The sequence below is a fragment of the Pygocentrus nattereri genome, chromosome 2 (genome assembly GCF_015220715.1).
Source record: "Pygocentrus nattereri isolate fPygNat1 chromosome 2, fPygNat1.pri, whole genome shotgun sequence".
Classification (NCBI taxonomy): domain Eukaryota; kingdom Metazoa; phylum Chordata; class Actinopteri; order Characiformes; family Serrasalmidae; genus Pygocentrus; species Pygocentrus nattereri.
The window spans coordinates 17896549-17917679 of NC_051212.1; the positions used below are offsets into that span (position 1 = coordinate 17896549).

At 39.9% G+C, this 21131-nt stretch overlaps 3 protein-coding genes across 4 annotated transcripts; 1 reads left to right on the forward strand and 2 right to left on the reverse strand.

Annotated features, from left to right (window-relative positions):
• Window positions 1-80: 80 nt before the first annotated feature.
• On the reverse strand, window positions 81-7545 carry LOC108411074 (E3 ubiquitin-protein ligase TRIM39-like). Of its 2 annotated transcripts, none has more exons than XM_037546929.1 (8): window positions 7412-7545; window positions 6809-6885; window positions 3022-3578; window positions 2792-2887; window positions 2412-2645; window positions 2153-2315; window positions 1526-1561; window positions 81-1292 (listed from the first exon to the last, which is right to left on the reverse strand). In XM_037546929.1, the coding sequence occupies exons 2-8, from the start codon at window positions 6873-6875 to the stop codon at window positions 703-705; spliced, it is 1743 nt and encodes a 580-aa protein (XP_037402826.1). In that variant the 5' UTR covers window positions 6876-6885; window positions 7412-7545; the 3' UTR covers window positions 81-702. The 2 variants fall into 2 exon arrangements, with proteins under 2 accessions (XP_037402826.1, XP_037402820.1); XM_037546923.1 differs by having other exon boundaries at window positions 6809-6896.
• A 699-nt stretch (window positions 7546-8244) lies between these two features.
• On the reverse strand, window positions 8245-13121 carry pfdn2 (prefoldin subunit 2). The gene is made up of 5 exons (XM_017682470.2): window positions 12982-13121; window positions 12726-12857; window positions 10015-10103; window positions 9751-9874; window positions 8245-8973 (listed from the first exon to the last, which is right to left on the reverse strand). The coding sequence occupies exons 2-5, from the start codon at window positions 12789-12791 to the stop codon at window positions 8785-8787; spliced, it is 468 nt and encodes a 155-aa protein (XP_017537959.1). The 5' UTR covers window positions 12792-12857; window positions 12982-13121; the 3' UTR covers window positions 8245-8784.
• On the forward strand, window positions 13040-19835 carry nit1 (nitrilase 1). The gene is made up of 6 exons (XM_017682468.2): window positions 13040-13201; window positions 14554-14784; window positions 15342-15445; window positions 17334-17470; window positions 17565-17690; window positions 18830-19835. Exons 1-6 carry the CDS (start codon window positions 13074-13076, stop codon window positions 19088-19090), a joined length of 987 nt encoding a protein of 328 aa, XP_017537957.1. The 5' UTR covers window positions 13040-13073; the 3' UTR covers window positions 19091-19835.
• The last annotated feature ends 1296 nt before the right edge of the window (window positions 19836-21131 follow it).

Sequence of the window (21131 nt, forward strand, 5' to 3'; positions counted from 1 at the left end):
TTATTGTGCAGAAAACATGCAGTGGCAATAAGAGGTTCAGTGATCACTGTAATCACAATGCTGGACTTCTGCAGTTCTTTATTCCTGTTACTACATGCTCTTCATTTTCAATAATTACTGAAATAATATTTCTGATATATTTGAGAGTTCTTTATTATGTTTATTAAGTGCAATGTCATGATTCCCAAAATATTATAATAACAATAGAAAACACATTGCTCTACAACAATACACCAGTATTTGACACTGTATATGTAAGATTAAGATTAACTAAACTCTCTCATGTAATATGTGGCAGCACTGCACTAATTAAAGTCAGTTTAACTCAGGAGTTGCAGTGTTTGTGAGTTACACTGTACAAAAATAAAAGTAGACTGTTTGTTATTATACCATTTTCTCTTTTATAAAGTTAACTCAGATTTTTTTGTATTGAATTTGTATTTTTTTGCTGTTTTACTTTCATTGATCTCAAACTTTTAAAACAACCAGATTACTTAAAATAACCAATCATCTGAGCATTTTAACCATCTTTCAGATTGGAGGTTATGATCTTCTGAACTACTGGATACTGGACTGCTGTGGGAACTCTACACCAATATGTGGTTTTAAAGAGAAAATTAAGATCATTTATGAAATTATTTCACATCACTACACCACACTCATGATCTGTCTTTGCATCAAATAAATCATAAATAATTAAATCTATTTCTTCCTATTGTTCCTGTTGCAATTACTGTACAAAATCTTTTCAGTCTTTAATACAGGTGAGATGATCAGTGGAGCTGAGTTTTTACCTCCATCATTAGCACAGGGGTCAAAGTAAGGATAGAGTTTCTCAGTGAAAGACTGACCAGTGAAAGAGTAGATATGAGATCTGGACTCCACATCATAAAAGGAGACCAGACCCTCCTCATAATCCACAAACACCCCCACCTTCTGGAGCTTCTTTCTCAGGGAGAGATGGACTGGTGTATCAGCACAAGCCTTATACTCATTCCCATTCCTCAGAATCACAGTCCAGAATCCATTCTCTGGGGCCAATGTAATCTTCCCCTTTCTGTTAATGGACTCCCTGGCCACTCCTAAATCCCACTCAGTCTTCCCACTAACCTGCACCTCAAAGTAAAATCTCCCTGAGGAGAATCCCTCCTTTCCCAAGATCATGGCATGGTAGGTGAATCTCTTTGGATTGTCAGGAAGATTCTGTTTTGTGTCTCCATGTGTCACTTGTTTTCCATCATCGGACAGGATGAGTTTGGGATGAGCTGTATCAGCATCCAGAGTCACATCCACTGAGAGAAACACACAGTGTGTGATATGAATATACAGATAATAAATGGATTCAACATTTAGTTAATCACATTTAAAAGGGTTTGTTCAGGAATAAAATCTATTTTTTAGTGAAATATAGGTAATAGAACTGTTTATTGTATGGGTAGCCATGGTGTGATTATGATTTTAATAGAATAAAATATAAAATTACCTAAGATAATAAAGAGAAAAAAAGCAAGAAGCTACACTGTACCTGCAAACTGCTGAATCCTCTTCAGTTCTGTTGAGACTAATTACAACAATAAAAAAACGAATTATTAACTTTCAATATTCAAATCTGAACTATCACTCAAATAAAGCTAGAATTAACAGGCACAAATGATCTTTTCCATTGATCAGTTACTTTCCATATGACCTCAAATAAACAACTGTTTCTGCTACAGATTTCTATCTGGTGAACATGGTGAATATGAAAGTCTCAGAATCAGAATCACTTCATTTCACCAAGTATTTTACATATAGGAGTTTGTCTTGGTGAGTGCACACATGTATGATGTAACATACTGAACTGATCAGACAAAAAACCAGACAACAAGAATTTAACTGAGGGAAAAAATAAAAATACAGTTATTTGAACAAAGGGATAAGAAATAATGAATAATAAAGAGCCATGGAGATGGAGATGTGTGAATATCTATAAATATGCAGATATGAATATTCAGGCATATGCAGGTCTAAGTAGACATATACTATTAATTATTAAAAACTGTTAACTATGCCATTAATATAAATCTATTACATATAGAATAACACAGAATAATATGAACATTTACAAAAATGTAACATCTGTACAGTTGTGCAAATAAGCAATGTTTCTCACCTGATTCTCTGATTTTCTCATTAATGGTTTCAGTGAGTCTCTCATTCAGACTCTTCTGAAGTTGAGACAGAGCGTTCCTCACAGTCTCTACACTCAGATGATGGTCAATACTGATGTCAGTCCAGTTCTTGGTGTGTGGAGGTCTGCACAGTGATGGGTAAATCTACAGTCCAGCAGGAGAGAGGAGAAATCCCTCAGCATGAGCAGTGATGTTGTGTGATATGCTGCATTGTCATTGAGCAAATAGAGGGTCACTGACCTGTAGGAGGTGGAGGTGGTCCTCAGTGTGGGAGAGCTGCTCCAGCTCAGAGTCTCTCCTCTTTAGCTCAGTGATTTCCTGCTCCAGCTCTTTAATGAGGTCTTCAGCCTTCCTCTCTGCTGCTTTCTGCTTCTCCTCCATCGTCTTTACCAGCTCAGCCTGGCTTCTCTCAATGGAGCGGATCAGAGCAGTGAAGAGTTCAGCACTGTCTGCTTTCTCTTTCTCTGTGTTTCTCTGATGGAAAAACAACTTTGCACTTTAAACAAATCATAATGAATGATGAACTTCTAATTATGCATGACGTCAGTTTGATACATTCTACAATATAAAGTCAAAGCTACTGCTTGAAATAGTTACAACATACATGACATTTCACTCACTTTTCTGAGCTCTTCTGACTGTTTGATGTCTTTGATCTTCTTCAGTCTGTCTTGGATCATCAGCTGTACCTCTGTCTGTGTCTTCTCCAGCTGTGACTGTGAGTGTGAGCAGAGAAGAAAATCATTATTTATTTTTGGATGATTTTAACATTTCTTTGGTTTTCTTAAGGAATGTTTGTTTAATTTTAATTTGCATATTTAACGTTAGTGTTAATCAGTGCCTTACCCACCTTTTTCTCTCCACTCTCCTCCTCTATAAGAACAGTGTTGTGGTTCTTGTGATCTCCTTCAGTGCAGAACTGACAGACATAATTCTGGTCATCTCTACAGAACAGCTCCAAGGGTCTCTCATGCCTCTGGCATATGTAGTCCTGCAGGTTCTCCAATGGGTTTATTAGTCTGTGTTTCTTAAGTTTTGGAATATGATCATGAGGCTCTAGATGAGACTTACAGAAAGTGAGACCACAATCCAGACAGGATTTCAGAGCTTTCTGCTTCACTCCGATGCAGGCATCACAAAGAACCTCAGGTTTATCTAGAACAGTTTTCTTCTTGAAGAGATCTACAACCTCTCTGAATGCTGTATTGACCTTGAGTTCTGGTCTCTTGGTAAATTTCTCTTTACAGAATGGACAGTGACACTGCTCACTGTCACCCCAGCATGTTCTAATACATTTCATGCAGAAGTTGTGTCCACATGGAGTGGAGACTGGATCAGTGAACACATCCAGACAGATAGAACACAGGAACTGATCTTCAGACAGGAGACCACTGGAGTCAGGAGCAACTGTGTGGAAAATATAAGGAACTTTTTTTATTCTGTCAGTTATGTAATGTAGAAATACATGGCAGGCAAAATCAATCACTCAAACAGAAGTTATAAGTTGCTTACTGATACTTGTTATGTTATGTAACTGATAATGTTAAGCATATGGACCACAAACGTACATTTCTCAGGAGATACTTTTTAATGTATCTTCTCTTGTAGAATCACAAGGCACTAAGTCAGGCTTAGCAAGGCATACATAATCTTTTATACTAAGTGCATGCAGTAATGTTAAATCTTCTTTGTTTTTAGATACCAAACACCTCACTGACCTGGCCTATAACTCACTCATATGTTACATTACATTATATTACATTTAGCAGACGCTTTTATCCAAAGCGACTTACAAATAATGAGGTACATAGAACAAACATAGTCAGGCCTTAAAGGAGGCCAAAGGATAATAGCGGGGTAGAGAAGGGAAGGAGGGCAAGAAGGAGATGAGGTTGGTAGTGGTTAGATTGCAAGAGGCAATTAGAGTAAGTGCTCCCTGAAGAGCTCTGTCTTCAGGAGTTTCTTAAAAATAGCGAGGGACGCCCCTGCTCTGACATTTGTCCATTTGCTTTTGCCAGATCCCCCTTCCTTGTTCTTCTTTCCACTTGGAACGTTGCGGGAGGTCTTGCTGCTTTTATCTGCACCTTTGCCTGAGCTGGTTAATGCTGTGGAAGCTGCGCCATGCTATGTGTTTATCTCTCAATTTTATGTGTGGATCAATATAAGAGAAAACTGACAAAAACAGGATTTCACAAATATGGTTGCATTTAGTTTTTAACTGTAATATTACCATATTAAAAAAAAAAAAAAAAAAAAAAAAAAAAAAACTTGCTTTATTTTTTTTTTCAAAGTGTATGCCCAAAAACAATTATTTTGGAGGTCATTGTTTATTTATAACTATTTAAATAAATGCAAATATTAAATGAACGTTAATAATAAATATGTCTCAATGGGTTATAAAGTACTAAAAATGGTTCAAATGCACATCCACAGTTTCCAGGTCATAATCTTAACGGAGTCTGTACTTGTCTTATCACTGCTTTTCCTCTACACTCTCTCAGTTAATAGCTTAGACTGCAGTTAATTATTCATGGAGAAAAGTGTATAACAATAACGGGTGTAATATGATCATTCGGCATGATTAGAAGCTCTGCACTTTTACAGCAGACTATTATTGAGGTAGGTCATGTAAAACATGCTGTAATGGCATAACCTGAGTAATTCCAAAACATTGGGATGCTGTGCAGAATGTAAAGAAAAATAGAATGCAATGATATGCAAATCATATTTTAAAAGAAAATACTACAAGGACAACATATCAAATGTTGAAACTGAGAAATTTTGTTTTTTTGAAAATGATATGCCCATTTTGAATTTGATGCCAACAACATGTTCCGAAAACGTTGGGATGGGGGCATGTTTACCACTGCTGTAGTTTTAAAAGTGAAATGTTTTCCATTCTTGTTTGATATAGGATTTCATTTGCTCAACAGTTCAGGGTTTTCTTTGTTGTTTTGTTTTTTCAATTCATAATTTGCCAAATGTTATCAGCAGGTGACAGGTCTGTACTGCAGGCAGTCCGGTTTAGCACCCGGACTCTTTTAATATGGTGCACTGCTACTGTAATACATGCAGAATGTAGTTTGCCATGTTTTGATGTTGTCTTGCTGAAATCAACAAGGCCTTTCTTGAAAAAGACGTTGTCTGGATGGCAGCATATGTTACCAAAACATGTAGATATACACTGCTTGTTAACACAAATAGCTTATCAGCCAATCACATGGCCGCAACCCAATGCATTTAGGCATGTAGCGGCAGTCAAGACACCTTGCTGAAGTGCAAACCGAGTATCAGAATGGGGAAGAAAGGTGATTTAAGTGACTTTGAACGTGGCGTGGTTGTTGGTTCCAGATGGGCTGGTCTGAGTATTTCAGAATCTGCTGATCTACTGGGATTTTCACGCACAACCATCTCTAGGGTTTACAGAGAATGGTCGAAAAAGAGAAAATATCCAGTGAGTGGCAGTTGTGTGGATGAAAATGCCTTGTTGATGTGAGAGGTCAGAGGAGAATGGACAGACTGGTTTGAGATGATAGAAAGGCAACAGGAACTCAAATAACCAACACCAACAACATTTCCAACACCTTGTTGAAAGTATGCCACGAAGAATTAAAGCTGTTCTGAAGGCAAAAGGGGGTCCAACCTTTACCTGTACCTAATAAAGTGGCCAGTGAGTGTAGTTCAGCATTAATGGTGCCCTCACAGATGTGCACATCAAACATGCCATACGCACTAATGTATCCCTCTACCTTCATGAATATTGGCTTTTGAAATGTGTGGTGATATGTCTGATGGTCTTTAGCCAGGAGGACACACTGTCCATGATTTCCAAAAAGAATTTCAAATGTTGAATCGTTGGACCACAGGACACTATTCCACTTTTCTTGAGCTTGGGCCCAGAGAAGGCGGCAGTGTTTCTGGATCCTGTTTAGGTGTTTTTTTTCTTTTCATTTTAGAGTTTTAACTTGCATTTATGGATGCAGCAACAAACTTTGTTCACAGACAGTGGTTTTCAGAAGTGTTTCAGAGGCCAGGCAGTGATTTCCACTAGAGAATCATGTCTGTCTGTAATGCAGCGCCACCTGAGGACCCAAAGATCATAGCCAGCAAATACTGGTTTTTGGCCTTGTATTCTGCTGATTTCTCCAGATTCTCTGAATCTTTTACTTGTAATGTGTTGTTGGCATCAAATTCAAAATGGGCACATAGTTTTCAAAAAACAAAAAAAATTCTCAGTTTCAACATTTGATATGTTGTTTTGGTACTATTTTCAATTAAATATACTCTTCTCTTGCTGAGTGAAGGGGAGTCCAGCTTCCTCAATCTCAGCAAAGCGGCAGAGAACTCCAGCCCAAGCTTCTCGAGCTCACAAGCATTTATTAAGTCATCTAAATTAGCAACTTCCCATGCATTCGTCACTGCTGTCTAAATATTATATGTGTGATATTAACTTATAACGTGGATTACCTTAAAACATTTTCATACACTGTGGAATGAAACATAGACTAACAGAAACAAAATAATGTAATGGTTTTTGTAAGTCATAATCTGTACTGATACAGAAAAGATCAAAGTTTAGGTGGTCTTGACTGAAAAGAGATATTTTAGTCAACTCTCTGTGTGTTGAATTAACTTACACACAGGTGGTTTCTCCATGTTCCTTCTTCTCCCTTCTCTTGGTTGTTCTGATGAAGACTCAGTCATTTTCTTCCTTCTGTTCAACACCTTTCAGTAAGAAATCACATCACGCAGCTCACACATTTAATACAACATACCTGCCTGCTGCCTTAAACTCAAACAAGTATTATATTAAGCACATCCACACAGAGACGCTGGAGGTCCTGAGATGACGCTGTTCTGTATCTGCAAACTGTAAAAGCTCTTTTCCTCTTTATACTGAGCATCATCACAGCTCTCAGCTCAGTAACATCATTCAGTTTCTCACTGTCTGCTCTGTCTGAGTGTTTCTGCTCCTCTGCTTTAACCAGTTAACACAACAACCTTTCAGCCTGTTTTACAGCTCAGCTTACAAGCTCCATCAGAGAACATCAAATATTCTTCCTCTTGTTTGAGACAATAATCACATTATAGTCAACATCAATACTTCAGCTGTTGATTTGATCACTTTCTCAGTGTTTAACGGCTTCATCTGACTTTGTTTACTGGTCTAGTTCACCGTGACTGACTGAACTCACACTGACTAAACTTCTGATCTATGAGTCTTTCACTGAAGTACATACCTTTATTTCTCTTTCTTTTTCTCTGAGAGTCAGAACTGTCCATTTAAACTCTCAGAGTTTCTGAATATCCAGCAGTTCAAATCAGCACTTATTGTGATTAAGGTCGTTATTCAGTTCCTGAACTTCCTGATTCATTTAGCTTTCACTTTCTCTCACTTGGTGTGATGTCACATCCTTGTTTACCTGTTATTACTATACTGAAAAGGACCATTAGAAACTATTAGGATTAAAACCTAATGGCATTGAATTATGTATATTTTTCTTGCCAAAGTTATGATTAGCTATTTGATCAGTGAAATTGTCACCACTTTTCAAACAGGTAGTCTCAAAATGAATTTTGTTCTAATTTCATTGATGATGCTGTACAGCTTTGTCAATTATTTTGGAAATATATAGCTTCGTATCTATCGTATCTATTTTTTTCAGCTTCTTATACATTGAAACCTTTAGAATATTATAATCATATTAGAATAACTGTTTATCTGCAATCAAAAAGGTTGTATATAAATCAAAACATTAACAGTATACACTGAACTCACATTTCAAATGTGCTGAATATCATCATACACTTGATGAAGGAGAAGCATTTTTTCTTCTAGAGAAATAGTTTTTATTTTAATTAACAAAAACAAAAAGACAAACATAAAAAATGCTTCTTGGACAAGTAGGGCTGTACTCTGTGTTCAAAGTCCATCAATGGACCAACTGAGACAACATTTTCTGAACCAGTATATTCTTTTCTTCAAAGGTAGAAGAGTCCAAACGAAGGGTAGCATTCAGTGTAGTTATATAAACAGTGACATGACAGAGAACACAGTCAGCTCCACGGCATGTTGGCAAACTGCAAAACAGAACTTAATTTTATTATCATATTTGTTTGACATGTCTTGTTTGATCTCGGGCCTTGTGCCCATATGAATGTCTCAAGCGCCTCAAAGCAGCAGAGGGGATCCAGGACTCCATTCTAAGCATGTAACATTCATTAAAATGTAAAAGCAGTTCTTTAAAAAGCACTGTGATATAAAGGGCACTGATCTGCTTTCACACCTTTGGTGTGGTGGAGCTACTTGGATTATGTGTATGTTCTGTGATCTATAATATCCTACACAAAGCATTTCTAGGAAATCAAGGTTTACATCTTTACTACTCAGAAAGTACCACTTACTTGAACTTGAGTGAGTCTATTCTACAATTCTGAAAAAATGCCAGCCATGGTGTTCGGCCTTGTTAGGTGTAACTTGAGAGATCTTCCATATTGCAACATCAGGAATATACTAAATTGACTTGAAAAATTGTGGTCGTTCACAATATTCAGGCTCTCTTAAACTCAAATGCCGTAAGCACAATTATATACCAGCTAACAGCTAAAGGAATTAAGACACAAGCACTCCAGCACCACTTTTAGACCCGCCTCCTTCACTTTCTTTGGCTTGACTGGTGTTTCCTTTGCCCTGTTTGTCATCTTCGCTAACCAGTCGGATGTTGTAGCGTTCCCGGTATTCTGTCAGCTCCCGCCCTTTTGCCTGCATTTGTGTGTTGAGCGACTCGATGATCTTTGATATCTGACAGAAAATGGGGTTAAAAAAAAAAAAATACATATATGGTTTAACACCTTGAACCCAAATCCAGAGGGCTGTTTGCACAGCTATACTTAACGTATTATAACCGAGGAACAGTTTCAGACATAGTACACAACAATCAGCAAGACTCTAACTATAGCGATTTCACCAAAATTCCACTCTTTATCTTGACATAATATTGTTGTTTTTAGGCTTCATAACATTGGAAGTGTTTAATTTACAGACACAACACACATAACAATTGGCAAGACTTACCATTTCTAACTATTTTGGTTTCAAATTGTGTAAAACCGATAGAATATTAAGACGGTTAAAATATGTTACTAGAGTAATGTTACGTAATATTATGCATTTATATGCAACCAAACTGGTTTTCTACTGTTCAGAACAATGATTTCAAACTTATGAACAACTCAGAGTAAAGCTGAAAACATAAATAATAAACTAACAATAAATCTTAGTTTCAGTTGACATACTAAAATATCAAAAATAAAGGAGGCACCAATTAAATGTATTATCAGAAAACAGACCAGTATGTGAAGATTTCAGAATTCTGTTAGCATTTTCATGACATGGTGACACCTAATAGCCTAGATTCCTTTAAAATAACAACATATGGCATGTATGTAAACAGTTTGTACTTGTAATCATCGAAAACACAAAAAAATTGGCATGAAATTAGTCTAGTCTTTATATTACTAACAACCAAACACAACAACAAAGCAATTAGAAAGGCCGCCTGTCCGCCATAAAATGTACCTGTTCTTTGTTGTTTTCCAACGCAGGCAGGACTTCTTTAACTGTTCTCTCTACAAGCACGCCACCCACTAAGCGATAGCACTTCCGTGAGGGATCTACTTCTTTCAGTGTGTCAATGACCAGGCTAAAGAAGGAGATGAAAATTACTGATCACAGGCATATACATATTTTTGCAGTCACTAAAGCTAGCACCGATAACTGAACTAGCAGAATAAGCTTACTGTACACTTGTATAAGTACGACCAACTGAACTGAATTTAAAACCTGTGTTCATTGATCTCCATCTCCAGCTCAGCAGCCTTTGAGGCCATACTGCGCTGCTCCTGCCGCATCCTCTGGAACGTGGCCACCACCTGTCGGAGAAACACACAAGGAAAATTCTTAAACAACCGCATTGAAATCAATTATTAAAATTCTGAATGATCAACTCTCAGATCAACAGTAGAGTTTTAACAACAGCATTTTCTGATTTTGAGGTCAAGATAAGACTCAATGACAAAAAGAAAAAAAATTTACCCCTACAATTTAAATTAAATTCGGGGGGGGGGGGGTTTGCATTTGAGCAGGAGTGCATGCAGAGCACAAGCCCGACCCCCTTCCAACCAGCACTACTTTGGTGGGACACACCCAGACATGCAGATTTGATCACTGACAGTGGTTTCCATTGTAGATGAGAGACTCTCGCAAAAGACAGCTTTAAATTTCAACATACTGTTAAGAGGATTTATTTGATTTATTGGGACTGTATTTAAATTATCAGGCCATGAACTTCTAGGATCTGCCAATACTGATACTTAGTTATTTGTCCAACTATAATCATTGAGCAGTTGTATACATCTTCATGTGCTATTTGGTTACAATCCTTAAATATTATCTGATAAGTTATTGTAAAATAAAAGCAATCAGCTCAAATTACAATCAGGCCATTGCATAATAACTGTGATGGGCTTATAGCATAAGCAATTCCATGATACCAGAAAATATAGTGCACCAGTGAGCTGCACCATTACCAGCACGATACATAGTCGTATGCTAATGTTAGCAATATTTGCTTAATTTAAAACATTGGAAAAAATTTGAAAAAAAAATCAATAAAACCAGAAATTGGGCAGTAAAATGTGCAGAAATACCATATTTAAGTTTGATGCTTGAGTTTGTTCCTTTATTTTCACTTCCACCATATGTATTGTAGCATGGGGCATTCAAACTTTTGCACATGGCTATTTCTATTTAACAGAAGACTGCAAGCAGCAAGTTAAACTGAACCATCCTCTCCACAGAGGATGGCTTACTGTCATCAAGATGCATTACCTAGCCTGGCACATTACAGCAGATAGTTCTGGGTTACTGGACCTGTTAAACACTGCAAAGTAAATACTACTTAAGAGATTTATATGACACCCATTCACTGTGCTCAACAGAACATGCTGTCACCAAAATTAGTTCAGTAGGAACATTTGGTGAAAACAATGGCAAGAACAGACTCCCACAGTCTTTGTACAACAAGAAAAGAATCGCCTCTGATCCATCCCACCCTGCACACCTCTTATTTCAACCTCTTCTCTCTGGCAGAGGACACGAATTCTTGATCCCCAAAACATCACTAGTGGTGGGCAGTACAACAATATTATTATAATAGTAAAATTGAGTTATTGTGATGTGTGGGGGAGCACATTGTGGATACTGTCAGCATTTAAAGACCACTGGCCAACGGCATGAATACGTCATTAGTTGTGCTTAGTTGCAGATTTAATCCAGCACTTTAGGAGAAACCTTTAATAAAAATCACAATGCTCATACTTTTTGATCAGTGTTTGTAAACTGCAGCACTACTGGTGCTTTGTGTCTGTGTCAAAACACAGTGATGGATAATGTGTTTCATGAAAAAGTCTTTGAATATTGTGATATGACGCATACAATGACTAAGCGGACTGCATCACTGCTACTTTGTGCACTCGGCTGGCTGTTGTTTATTGCTATATAATTACCCTGTCACATTTCAGGATCTTTCAGGTCATGACAATACGTGGTGTTTCTGTGTGATCCTGCATTGTTTGTTGTTGATGCCTACAGTCAGAACCAGCATATTTCGCACATATTTAATTGAGCTCCTACGACACGTTGACATTTTAATTTTAAGGGGATTAAAATGTTGAAACGCTATGGCAGTTCAGGCTGTTCTTTTTTTATTTCTGCTGCACAGCTCAAGATCCCTGCCACGCACTATTAGCACCTGTTTTGAAATATATGGTGTTGCTGTGGGCTGAGCTGCTACGCGTAGTACGTAACCAGATACGGGTACAATCACGATATTCTAAACACATAAAATATTTTTTAAAACTAGTTACACCAAATAAAGACACCATCAGAATGTGTGATGAAATGTCAAGCTGACCAGAGGTGTGTGACCACTACCGCTTATTCCACTAGCCACTCAGTTCTGTCCTCCTCTGCACTGCCGGTCCATAAATCAGACCCACGCTGTTGCTCCACACTGGCAGGAATAGCGCCTCCTTCATGCCCACGCACCTCACTCCTTATTCAGACTTGGAGCTGGCTTCGTATTCGCCGACGTCCGTTCCACCTTAAATAGAGCAACGGTTTCATTCTGGAGCCTTCAGGTGTCTGGCTGTCACTGCCGCACCATTTAAGGTGGAACGGAAAATTCGAACAATAAGCGGATTTCAGCCTCGCCCGCAGGAAGGAGGAGTAAAGCCTCTGACCTGAACTTAACGAAGGCCGAGAGTGTTAGACTAAAGCCCCTCAGAAACAGCGGGCTCGAAGGCTCGATCTGCTCCTAACAGCCGGATTCCCTCCTGAAGCCTTTCACGGCTGCACACGCTCCTCCGCCTGTTAGCATGCCGTTAGCCTATTGCGCTCTGCTGCCATGTAACGCCTCACATGGACGGTTTGGTCGCTGGAGTCGCGAGCCTGTAGGCTCCCTGTGTGTGCGCAGCTGTTTTACAGACAGATACCTGCTCTGGAGAGGGAGTAGCCTGCTTTCCTCCTCCACTCTTTCCGCCGCTGCTGTTCGCTGCCATGTTGAAATGAATCCCCGAAGCTGGAAGGACCCCTACAAGACACACCAGGCTGTCCACCAACAGTGCCTGCACATGTGGAGAAACATGGATTCTGTTTACGCGAAGCTCGTCTGTCTGTGACCTAAACACATATTTTTACCGTGTTATTAAAAGGAGTTCAGGTTGTTTGTGAAGGGAATGCTCATAATACTTAGAGCCAGGTCGTGACAAGATGTTGCCCTTCGAGGTCAAAGTCAGGCATTTGTGAATATTTAATCTCTCGCTTCTTCATGGAGTAAATTAATGTCAAAGATCATCTCGGCTCTGAAAGCTTCGTTCAGTCCGAGGCCGATGCTCCTGTGCGGTACGCTGAGGCGGACTCTGCTGCTGTTTCCTAACAGTCATTTGCCGCGGAGATCTCAGACTGGCAGGTACGACCGTCCCTACGCTATTACTTTAAAATGGTAAAAGGATGAAACGATCGACAAAAGTCGTTGTTTGTTACTTGTCCTGCTTTATGACTTCGACGGTTTACCTGTTCTCGGTGGGTGTTTTAGTGCGTTTGTCAGGTTTAAGTTATGCTGTGGCAGTTCACAGCAAATTATATGGCTTAAATCATATAAAATATATTCTCCATTGATTACCTGTTATTGTCCAATAGGGGGCGGTCATGAGCTGTGAGTGCGAGGTTGTCAGAGAACATGTAAACCGGCTCTGGTTGAGCTACAAAAGCGAAGTCTTGTCATTAAAGGAGCACTCCGACCAAATAAAAAAATTAGTCCATTGCTACAGGTGCTGTAAACACGTCTGCTCGCATCGTCCAGAGGTGCCACAGCGTCTCTAGAGCGAGATTTTAGAGTTTAAAGATGTGGAAAACCTTCTGATGACGTGTTCATTTAGGTGGCAGTAACGTTTGAGCGCTTTGGTGCGGATACCAAAAGGTGGACTGTCTGAATGTTAAGCCAGCGTTTCTGTTAGGAAGCTGTGCATAACAATGGATGTGAAGTTGACTCCAAGAGTCTTTTTTTAATACTCTGACATGTCAACTTTGGGTCAACAACTCCATAAAATGCGTGAAATCAACCTTTTGAGTTTGAGCAGCCTTAGTTTGTTTAATAACGGGACTTTGTAAAGCTTCACCAGCTTTACTACAGCATAGCAGCCAAACTGTTACACTGCGACGTAATGCATGTTGGGTATTGCAGTGAGAGAACGCAGATAAATGAAAACATAAACAGAAGATAAAATGTGAAATTCTGCTCATTTGAGATGCACTACAGAATACTACATACATGACAAATGACAGGAAATGCCAGTATTATGTCTGAATGCCCTTTTATATTTTTTTACAACCTGGAAAAAGTAGAATTATTGAGCTAGGAGAAGGAAAAAAAAGTCTGAGATGTTGGGTCCGATTTTTTTCAGACCACAGCGTACATCACATATTAACGTCATACGCACAGGCTCTTAAAGAAGGTCCGACTCGATGTTCAGCATGAAGATATGATGACAAAAGTAGATAATTCACTTACATCCGTGGAAGACATTTCCTTTACCAAGGCTTGACTGAGTTCTCTTTGAATACTCTCTCAACACACTTAAAATCTTCAGATTCATCCTCTTGGAGAAACATTACTGACCTCGCAAAATGTTCTTCCATGCATTGCGTGCAGTTATACGTTTCCCCGGGAGAGGACTCCAAGTCTCAGAACTTATATAGCGTGTCTATACTCATTCTGCTTTTCTCTCTCTCACACACACAAACAAAAATACTTTTTTTCAGGATGGCCTCATCACATCCTCTGGCAGCAGTTTGTCAGATGACCTCAACCCCAGACAAAGAAGCCAATTTCACCGCATGCAAACGTTTAGTCGAGCAGTCCAAAGATGGTGGGGCAAGCATGGTCTTCCTACCTGAGGGTTTCGATTACATCGGCTCAAATCGAGAGGAGACACTACAGTTGTCTGAAAGTCTACAGGGTGACCTCATCACCAGATATACACAGCTAGCCAAGTAGGTGCACTGACAATCCTTTCCTTTAAGACCTTTATTACTTTAAACTGAAGAACTCGTGAGAGAGTTTGATGTCCTGCCTACATGTCGCTAAAACGCTCCGTTCACTCCTCAGTTCACACTGTGTATGTAAACTGACCTGCAAAAACGGCCTGGATTTAAATCATCCTGGTTGTGACATCACAAACATGACTTTAAATGATAAGGAGTGTTATTACATATTTCAGGCTGGACTGCTTTTAGAATGAGAGCACGGTGTAGCCAATCAAATCTGAGGTCATTTGCATAGATCAGTCTTACAGACACTGTCACAAAAACAGCCTGGTTATTTGTAAGGGCTACAGAAAGGTCAGAAAATGGTCATGGAAATGCACATTATGTTTATGGTAGGTACATAAAACCACTTACACTCTATAAGTGGACTTTATTTGGAAAAATAAAATGCAATCAAAATGTAGAAAATGGATCCTTTAAATAGGTGAGGTAAAAATGTAGAAATGTGCTGAAGGTGTGCAGTAGAAGAAGCTGCCTGTAAGAACAGCCTGTGTTTCTCTAAGGAAGCTGAATGTCTGGCTTTCTCTGGGAGGTTTTCATGAAAGAGGGCATGACTGGGAGAACGACAGACGAATCTACAACAGCCATGTCATCATCAATGGACAAGGTACCACATTCACATTACGTTCCTTTAGCAGGAGAGCAAACTTGGGTCTGCAGCGTCTGTTAAACTGATGTTATGGTCCAAATGCATGACGGAACCTTTTAAGCTGTTAATTTGAGTGAACATGAACAAAGTGATACCTTTAGCAGCATTTGAGTGATATTTTTAAAAACCAGAAATGTTGTGAAATGGGAAACTGCAGCAGACTATATATTCCAGGGCCCTTTCACACTTGGCCTTAACACCTGATCCTTGTGATCCAATCATGTGACAGTGTTTTCACACATAGTTTGTTTTAAATGAACCAAACCGAGTTCTGTTAAAGTGAACCTGGAAGGGAACCAGCTGAACTGTAAAGAGGACCCAGTTTTGTGTCTGGTCCTTTGGGATCTCAGATCATTTCTTGTTCATAGCACAGCTCCATTAGGACTCGGACCCCTGTCGCAGCGTTCTCTGATAAATCTGACCTATCAGGAGACGAGAAGACCCACCAGACCCGCCTGCAACTCTCCTAATGGCCGCAGTGCATCGTGCAAAATTGGAAAGATGGCCCTGCGGGTCCACCACGGTGGGCTCCATTTTCGGCTGTGCTCCTCACTGAAGCTCCACCCGGGAGATCAATGTGAACGCAGATGAAAATTTTCATCTGCGTTGCCTGCCCAGCTCGAGCCTTTAGCACAGTAAAATAACGCGACCTCTCCCTGAGTCATGGCCTGAGTCACACTGCTCTCTAAACCCAATCGGAAGGCTGTGTGATCTTACTGAAGAGCTGCGTGTGGTTGGAGAGGGTTGAGAGAAGGCTTGGAGATGTATTTGAACGCAAGCGATTTGGGCCATTTGGATGACCGTTGAGTAATAGTATTTGTTAGCAATGTTAGGCTCACAGCTCCACTTCTGAACTAAAGAAGCAAAACGGGGTCAGTGGGATATATATATATATATATATATATATATATATATATTGTATGCTGTGGTTTCGGTGTGATTGTCACTTCCCTCCAGCCTGTTTCCGGTGCAGACGCTGAACATAATTTTTTAGAAACTTTTTAGAACAAAATATCATCGAGCAAAAGGTTACATGAGGACGTACACACTTAAGCAAAGCGGGCCTACTCTAATATGCTGGTCCCTATAAGCATATTCAGTATACTATTACCTAGGAGTAAATAATGCTATACGAGAGTAAATAATGCTAAACAATTTCGATATTTTCCACTATATAGCCGAACTATTCCTTTACACGTACTCTTATCAGATGTAACTTCTACATCCAGACATTTATCACATTTCATTTTTCTCAGCACACTGTATGAATTTTTCAAAATCAGACTGGGGCAAAGTAGGCATGGCTTACTCAGGCATGGTACGTCTTGGTGTGTTTCAGTCAGATGTTAGAAATTGAAAAAAGCAGGACCCTGGGTTTAAATATCGGTAGTGCTGTCATTTTAAGAAAGAGTTTGAACAATACCCAGCCCAAAGGCAGCTCTGTGAAAATATGTAGGGCAGAGGTAGTGCTGGTTACTGTGTGGTTAATGTTTACAATACTGTGTAAACTGTGATGTTATTTTAAGAGAAGCAGAATAAAAGAAAAGTCTGGTTAAAATCAGCAGTGCCAGGTTTGTAAGATGCTTCTGGTGTTTAGGCCTGTACTGTGGAAGCATTAAAAGTAAACTTAACTTTAATAAAGTAAATTTAAATATCATCTTCTGCCAAGATACTGCAGTAAATAAAAAAAATATATAGTGGTTATTATAATATAGATGTTATTAATACCAACCAGACAGAGAGTCTCCAGGACCTGATATTTAGAGCAGTAGTTCTACACAGTTTATATTGTGGCACTAACTGCACTGTCGGTCACTTTATGAGCCTATTTGTGTCTTATCTCCAGGTGAGGTTGTCTCAGTGTACAGGAAAGGTCACCTGTTTGATGTCGAGTTGACGGGGAAAGGCGTGTCTCTAAAAGAGAGTGCTTTCACCATTCCTGGACCAAGTTTAGTGCCCCCTGTTCAAACACCTGTTGGAAAGGTATGCCAGCTGGGTGCTACAGGCTTGTGTTTTTAATGTAGTTTTGAAGAATATGCTAACTAGCCTAAATACTATCTGTTCAATGTTTGCATAGGTAGGACTGGGTATCTGTTATGACCTGCGCTTTCCAGAGCTGTCATTGGCTCTCCAGAGACAGGGGGCAGAGATCCTGACATATCCATCAGCATTTACTGTGGCAACAGGAGTTGCCCACTGGGAGGTGAGACCCCGGTGGAAACCAGAGTGGGGCAATTGTTATAAAAGATGCCTAATTCATGTTAATGTTGCGACCATTGTTTCCATCATGTACTATACGTAATGTAACCAAGTTTTCCCTGGACTGACTTGACTGTTTACTAGGGATGGGTGTGTTTATTTAAATACACAGATATCAAAACTCATGTTCCTTCACTTAATCAGGTAGAAAAAATAATAACCTTTATTTAGGTAGCACATTTCATCCAGTAAAACTTCAGCTCAAAGCACATTACGAGAAGGCAAATTAAAAACATTAGAGAAGAACAGCCATTAGAGACAAACGCACTGAAAAAAAATGAAAATAATTCTAAAAATACTAAAACTAAAAATGTAAAGAAAAAAGATAAAGTGAGAATAATGCAGTAGATAAAGCGAGGAATTGATGCCCGGAAAAAATCTATATAAATAAATGTTCCTAACAAATGAAACAGATATGAAAACTAGAAATGGTTAATTGATGAGAAACTAACCAACTTGGATTTCTTTACAGTGGTGTTGATGGGAACTAGGGGTCACAATGTCTACAACAGTAACAGCCATTTTAATTACTATCCAAAACCACCAGTGAAGCCACAAATGTCTTTTAAGGTTTTATATGTAATGTTAATGTTGGTAAAATCTTAAGCTTTCTTTGCCTCACAATGCCCAGCATGTACCCTGCTGCCACTGATGGATTAAAATAAATGGATTAAAATTAATTTTAGGCCAAAACTATCAGAAAGCAATGTCTCAGACATCAGGTGGTGTATTCATAATATTCATATTTCATGTAATAACTTTGTGAGGGAGCTTTTAGAGACATTAAACACTTCAGATGTCTAGTTCCTATCACCATCACTGTGGGCAATTCTGAGCTCACATCAAACTGATGTGAATAGTCCTGTCCCATTTCAGAGCCCCGCATTCTTTGTCACACAAACCAGTTTTATAATGTTTGATCATCTTAAAATGATTCGCTAATGTAAAATTCACAACCATGTAATGTGAACATGTGAAGCAGCATCTGTTTGTTCATAGCGGCTCTAGGTATTCAAGAAATGGGGCTGACTATTTCTGTTCTCTATTAGGACATTAAATTACATTATTCTGTCTGTCTTTCAGGTGCTCTTGCGAGCCAGAGCCATTGAAACCCAGTGCTTTGTTCTGGCTGCTGCCCAAGTAGGAGCACACCATGCGAAACGATCATCATACGGACATGCAGTAGCTGTGGATCCATGGGGCGTGGTCATGGGGGACTGTGGGGGGACAGATGTTGGTGTGGCTATGGTGGAGATTGACCTGCTGAGACTACAGGACATCAGAAAGGATATGCCAGTCCAACAGCACAGGAGGGAGAGAGAGTACTACTCTGCTCTGGACTGAAATGCTTATCTGTCTTAAGTCAAGGATGTCAGTAACTGGTAGAAATGGCAGTGTCAGGACCAGAGCATATTAGATTTGAACTGAAATATCTTTCGTTTTTCAGATCAGTAACTGACACGTGGTGACACAAAATTTGGGGAATCTGTTAGGTTTGGTTAAAAACCTAGCTTGGTATTTTTTTTTATATGCTGTTTTTGTGCTCTTACCTGCAAGCATTTGCCTTTATGGCTGTTGCAGCTTCATCACTGCTCTTGATGTAGAATACTCATATGAAAATGAGCTTCACAGTGCAACGTGAGGCTGTTTCCCCTACAAACACACATTGTCATATCCTAAACATGCCTCTTTATTTCCTGTCAGATGGACGTAACAAAAATTGTGTATAAAATTGAAAAAAGTAAGAATAAAAACTGTCTGTGTTTATTTTTCAGTAATGAAAGTAATGAAAAAGCAATGTTTCAGACTGCGTTTTGAATGAGGCACAATACAGGGCAGCCAGTCAGATTACAGTGCACTTACACAAGGCAGAGTAGCAAAAAGAGCCTGTTTAATTCTAAGAGATGAAAAGAGGTTAGAGAATGGACATGTAAAAATGAATTATGGCTGGTTGTGGTACATAAAATCATACAGAAGAAAAGGAAAAATAAATACTAGAAAAATCTAAGATATGGGCTCTTATGTACAAATGTATTGAGACATGTCTTCCAATTAGTGAATTTGTCTAAATAAAGGTGGGTCAAGCGTTGATGTAGCCAGTTGTATAATTGTATAATTTCCATAGAAAAAACAGCAATAGAAGGGGACATTCTGGAGCCTAAGGTCACCATGCCCAATGCCAAGCATCAGCTAGAGGGGTATAAAGCCCCCAAGCATGAGGTTGTGGAGCACACCCTTATGGGGGTTTGCCATATGTTGCTTTTGCTGGAACATGAATACAGAAAAACATACTCATCTATTAATGTCAATGGAACCAAACTTTTTTTTTGTAATTTTGTTTATATATATATATATATATCCATCCATCCATCCATCATCTTCCGCTTCTCCGGGGTTCCGGTCGCGGGGGCAGCATCCTGAGCAATGAAGCCCAGACCTCCCTTTCCCCAGCCACTTCCACTAGCTCCCTGGGAGGGATTCCGAGGCGCTCCCAGGCCAGCTGGGCGATATATTCACGCCAGCGTGTCCTGGGTCTTCCCCGGGGTCTCCTCCCCGGTGGACTTGCCTGTGACACCTCCCAAGGGAGGCGTCCAGGAGGCATCCTAACAAGATGCCCGAACCACCTCAACTGGCTCCTCTCGACGTGAAGAAGCAGCGGCTCTACTCCGAGTCCCTCCCGGATGACCGAACTTCTCACCCTATCTCTAAGGGAGAGTCCAGCCACCCTGCGGAGGAAACTCATTTCAGCCGCTTGTATTCGCGATCTCGTTCTTTCGGTCATTACCCAAAGCTCATGACCATAGGTGAGGGTGGGAACATAGATCGACCAGTAAATCGAGAGCCTTGCCCTATGGCTCAGCTCTTTCTTTACCACAACAGACCGGTAAAGAGCCCGCATCACTGCTGACCCAGCACCAATCCGCCTGTCAATCTCCCGCTCCCTTGTACCATCACTCGTGAACAAGACCCCAAGATACTTAAACTCCTCCACTTGAGGCAAGAGCTCATCCCCGACCCAGAGAGGGCTCTACACCCTTTCCCGCGTGAGAACCATGGCCTCGGATTTGGAGGTACTGATCCTCATCCCGGCCGCTTCACACTCGGCTGCAAACCGATCCAGTGAAAGCTGAAGTTCTCGGCCTGATGTCCCCAATAGGACCACATCATCTGCAAACAGCAGCGATGTGACCCTGAGGTCACCAAACCGGACACCCTCCATCCCCTGACTGCGCCTAGAAATTCTATCCATAAAAATTATGAATAGAATCGGTGACAAAGGGCAGCCCTGACGGAGTCCAACTCTCACTGGGAAAAAGTCTGACTTACTGCCGGCCATGCGAACCAAGCTCCTGCTTTGTTTGTACAGGGCCTGAATGGCTCGTAG

Bases quoted from the DNA above. Each gene is read 5' to 3' on its own strand.
- LOC108411074 (XM_037546929.1), bottom strand. From the start codon at position 6,875: ATGACTGAGTCTTCATCAGAACAACCAAGAGAAGGGAGAAGAAGGAAC. The intron at 2,888-3,021 runs GTGGGTAAGGCA...TCACACTCACAG, and splicing joins AGGAGAGTGGAGAGAAAAAG to TCACAGCTGGAGAAGACACA. The intron at 2,646-2,791 runs GTGAGTGAAATG...TTTTTCCATCAG, and splicing joins AGTCAGAAGAGCTCAGAAAA to AGAAACACAGAGAAAGAGAA.
- pfdn2 (XM_017682470.2), bottom strand. From the start codon at position 12,791: ATGGCAGCGAACAGCAGCGGCGGAAAGAGTGGAGGAGGAAAGCAGGCT. The intron at 10,104-12,725 runs GTATCTGTCTGT...TTTCTCCGACAG, and splicing joins CTACTCCCTCTCCAGAGCAG to GTGGTGGCCACGTTCCAGAG. The intron at 8,974-9,750 runs GTACATTTTATG...ATTTTCTGTCAG, and splicing joins TGGAAAACAACAAAGAACAG to ATATCAAAGATCATCGAGTC.
- nit1 (XM_017682468.2), top strand. From the start codon at position 13,074: ATGTCAAAGATCATCTCGGCTCTGAAAGCTTCGTTCAGTCCGAGGCCG. The intron at 13,202-14,553 runs GTACGACCGTCC...ACTTTTTTTCAG, and splicing joins CGGAGATCTCAGACTGGCAG to GATGGCCTCATCACATCCTC. The intron at 17,471-17,564 runs GTATGCCAGCTG...ATGTTTGCATAG, and splicing joins TTCAAACACCTGTTGGAAAG to GTAGGACTGGGTATCTGTTA.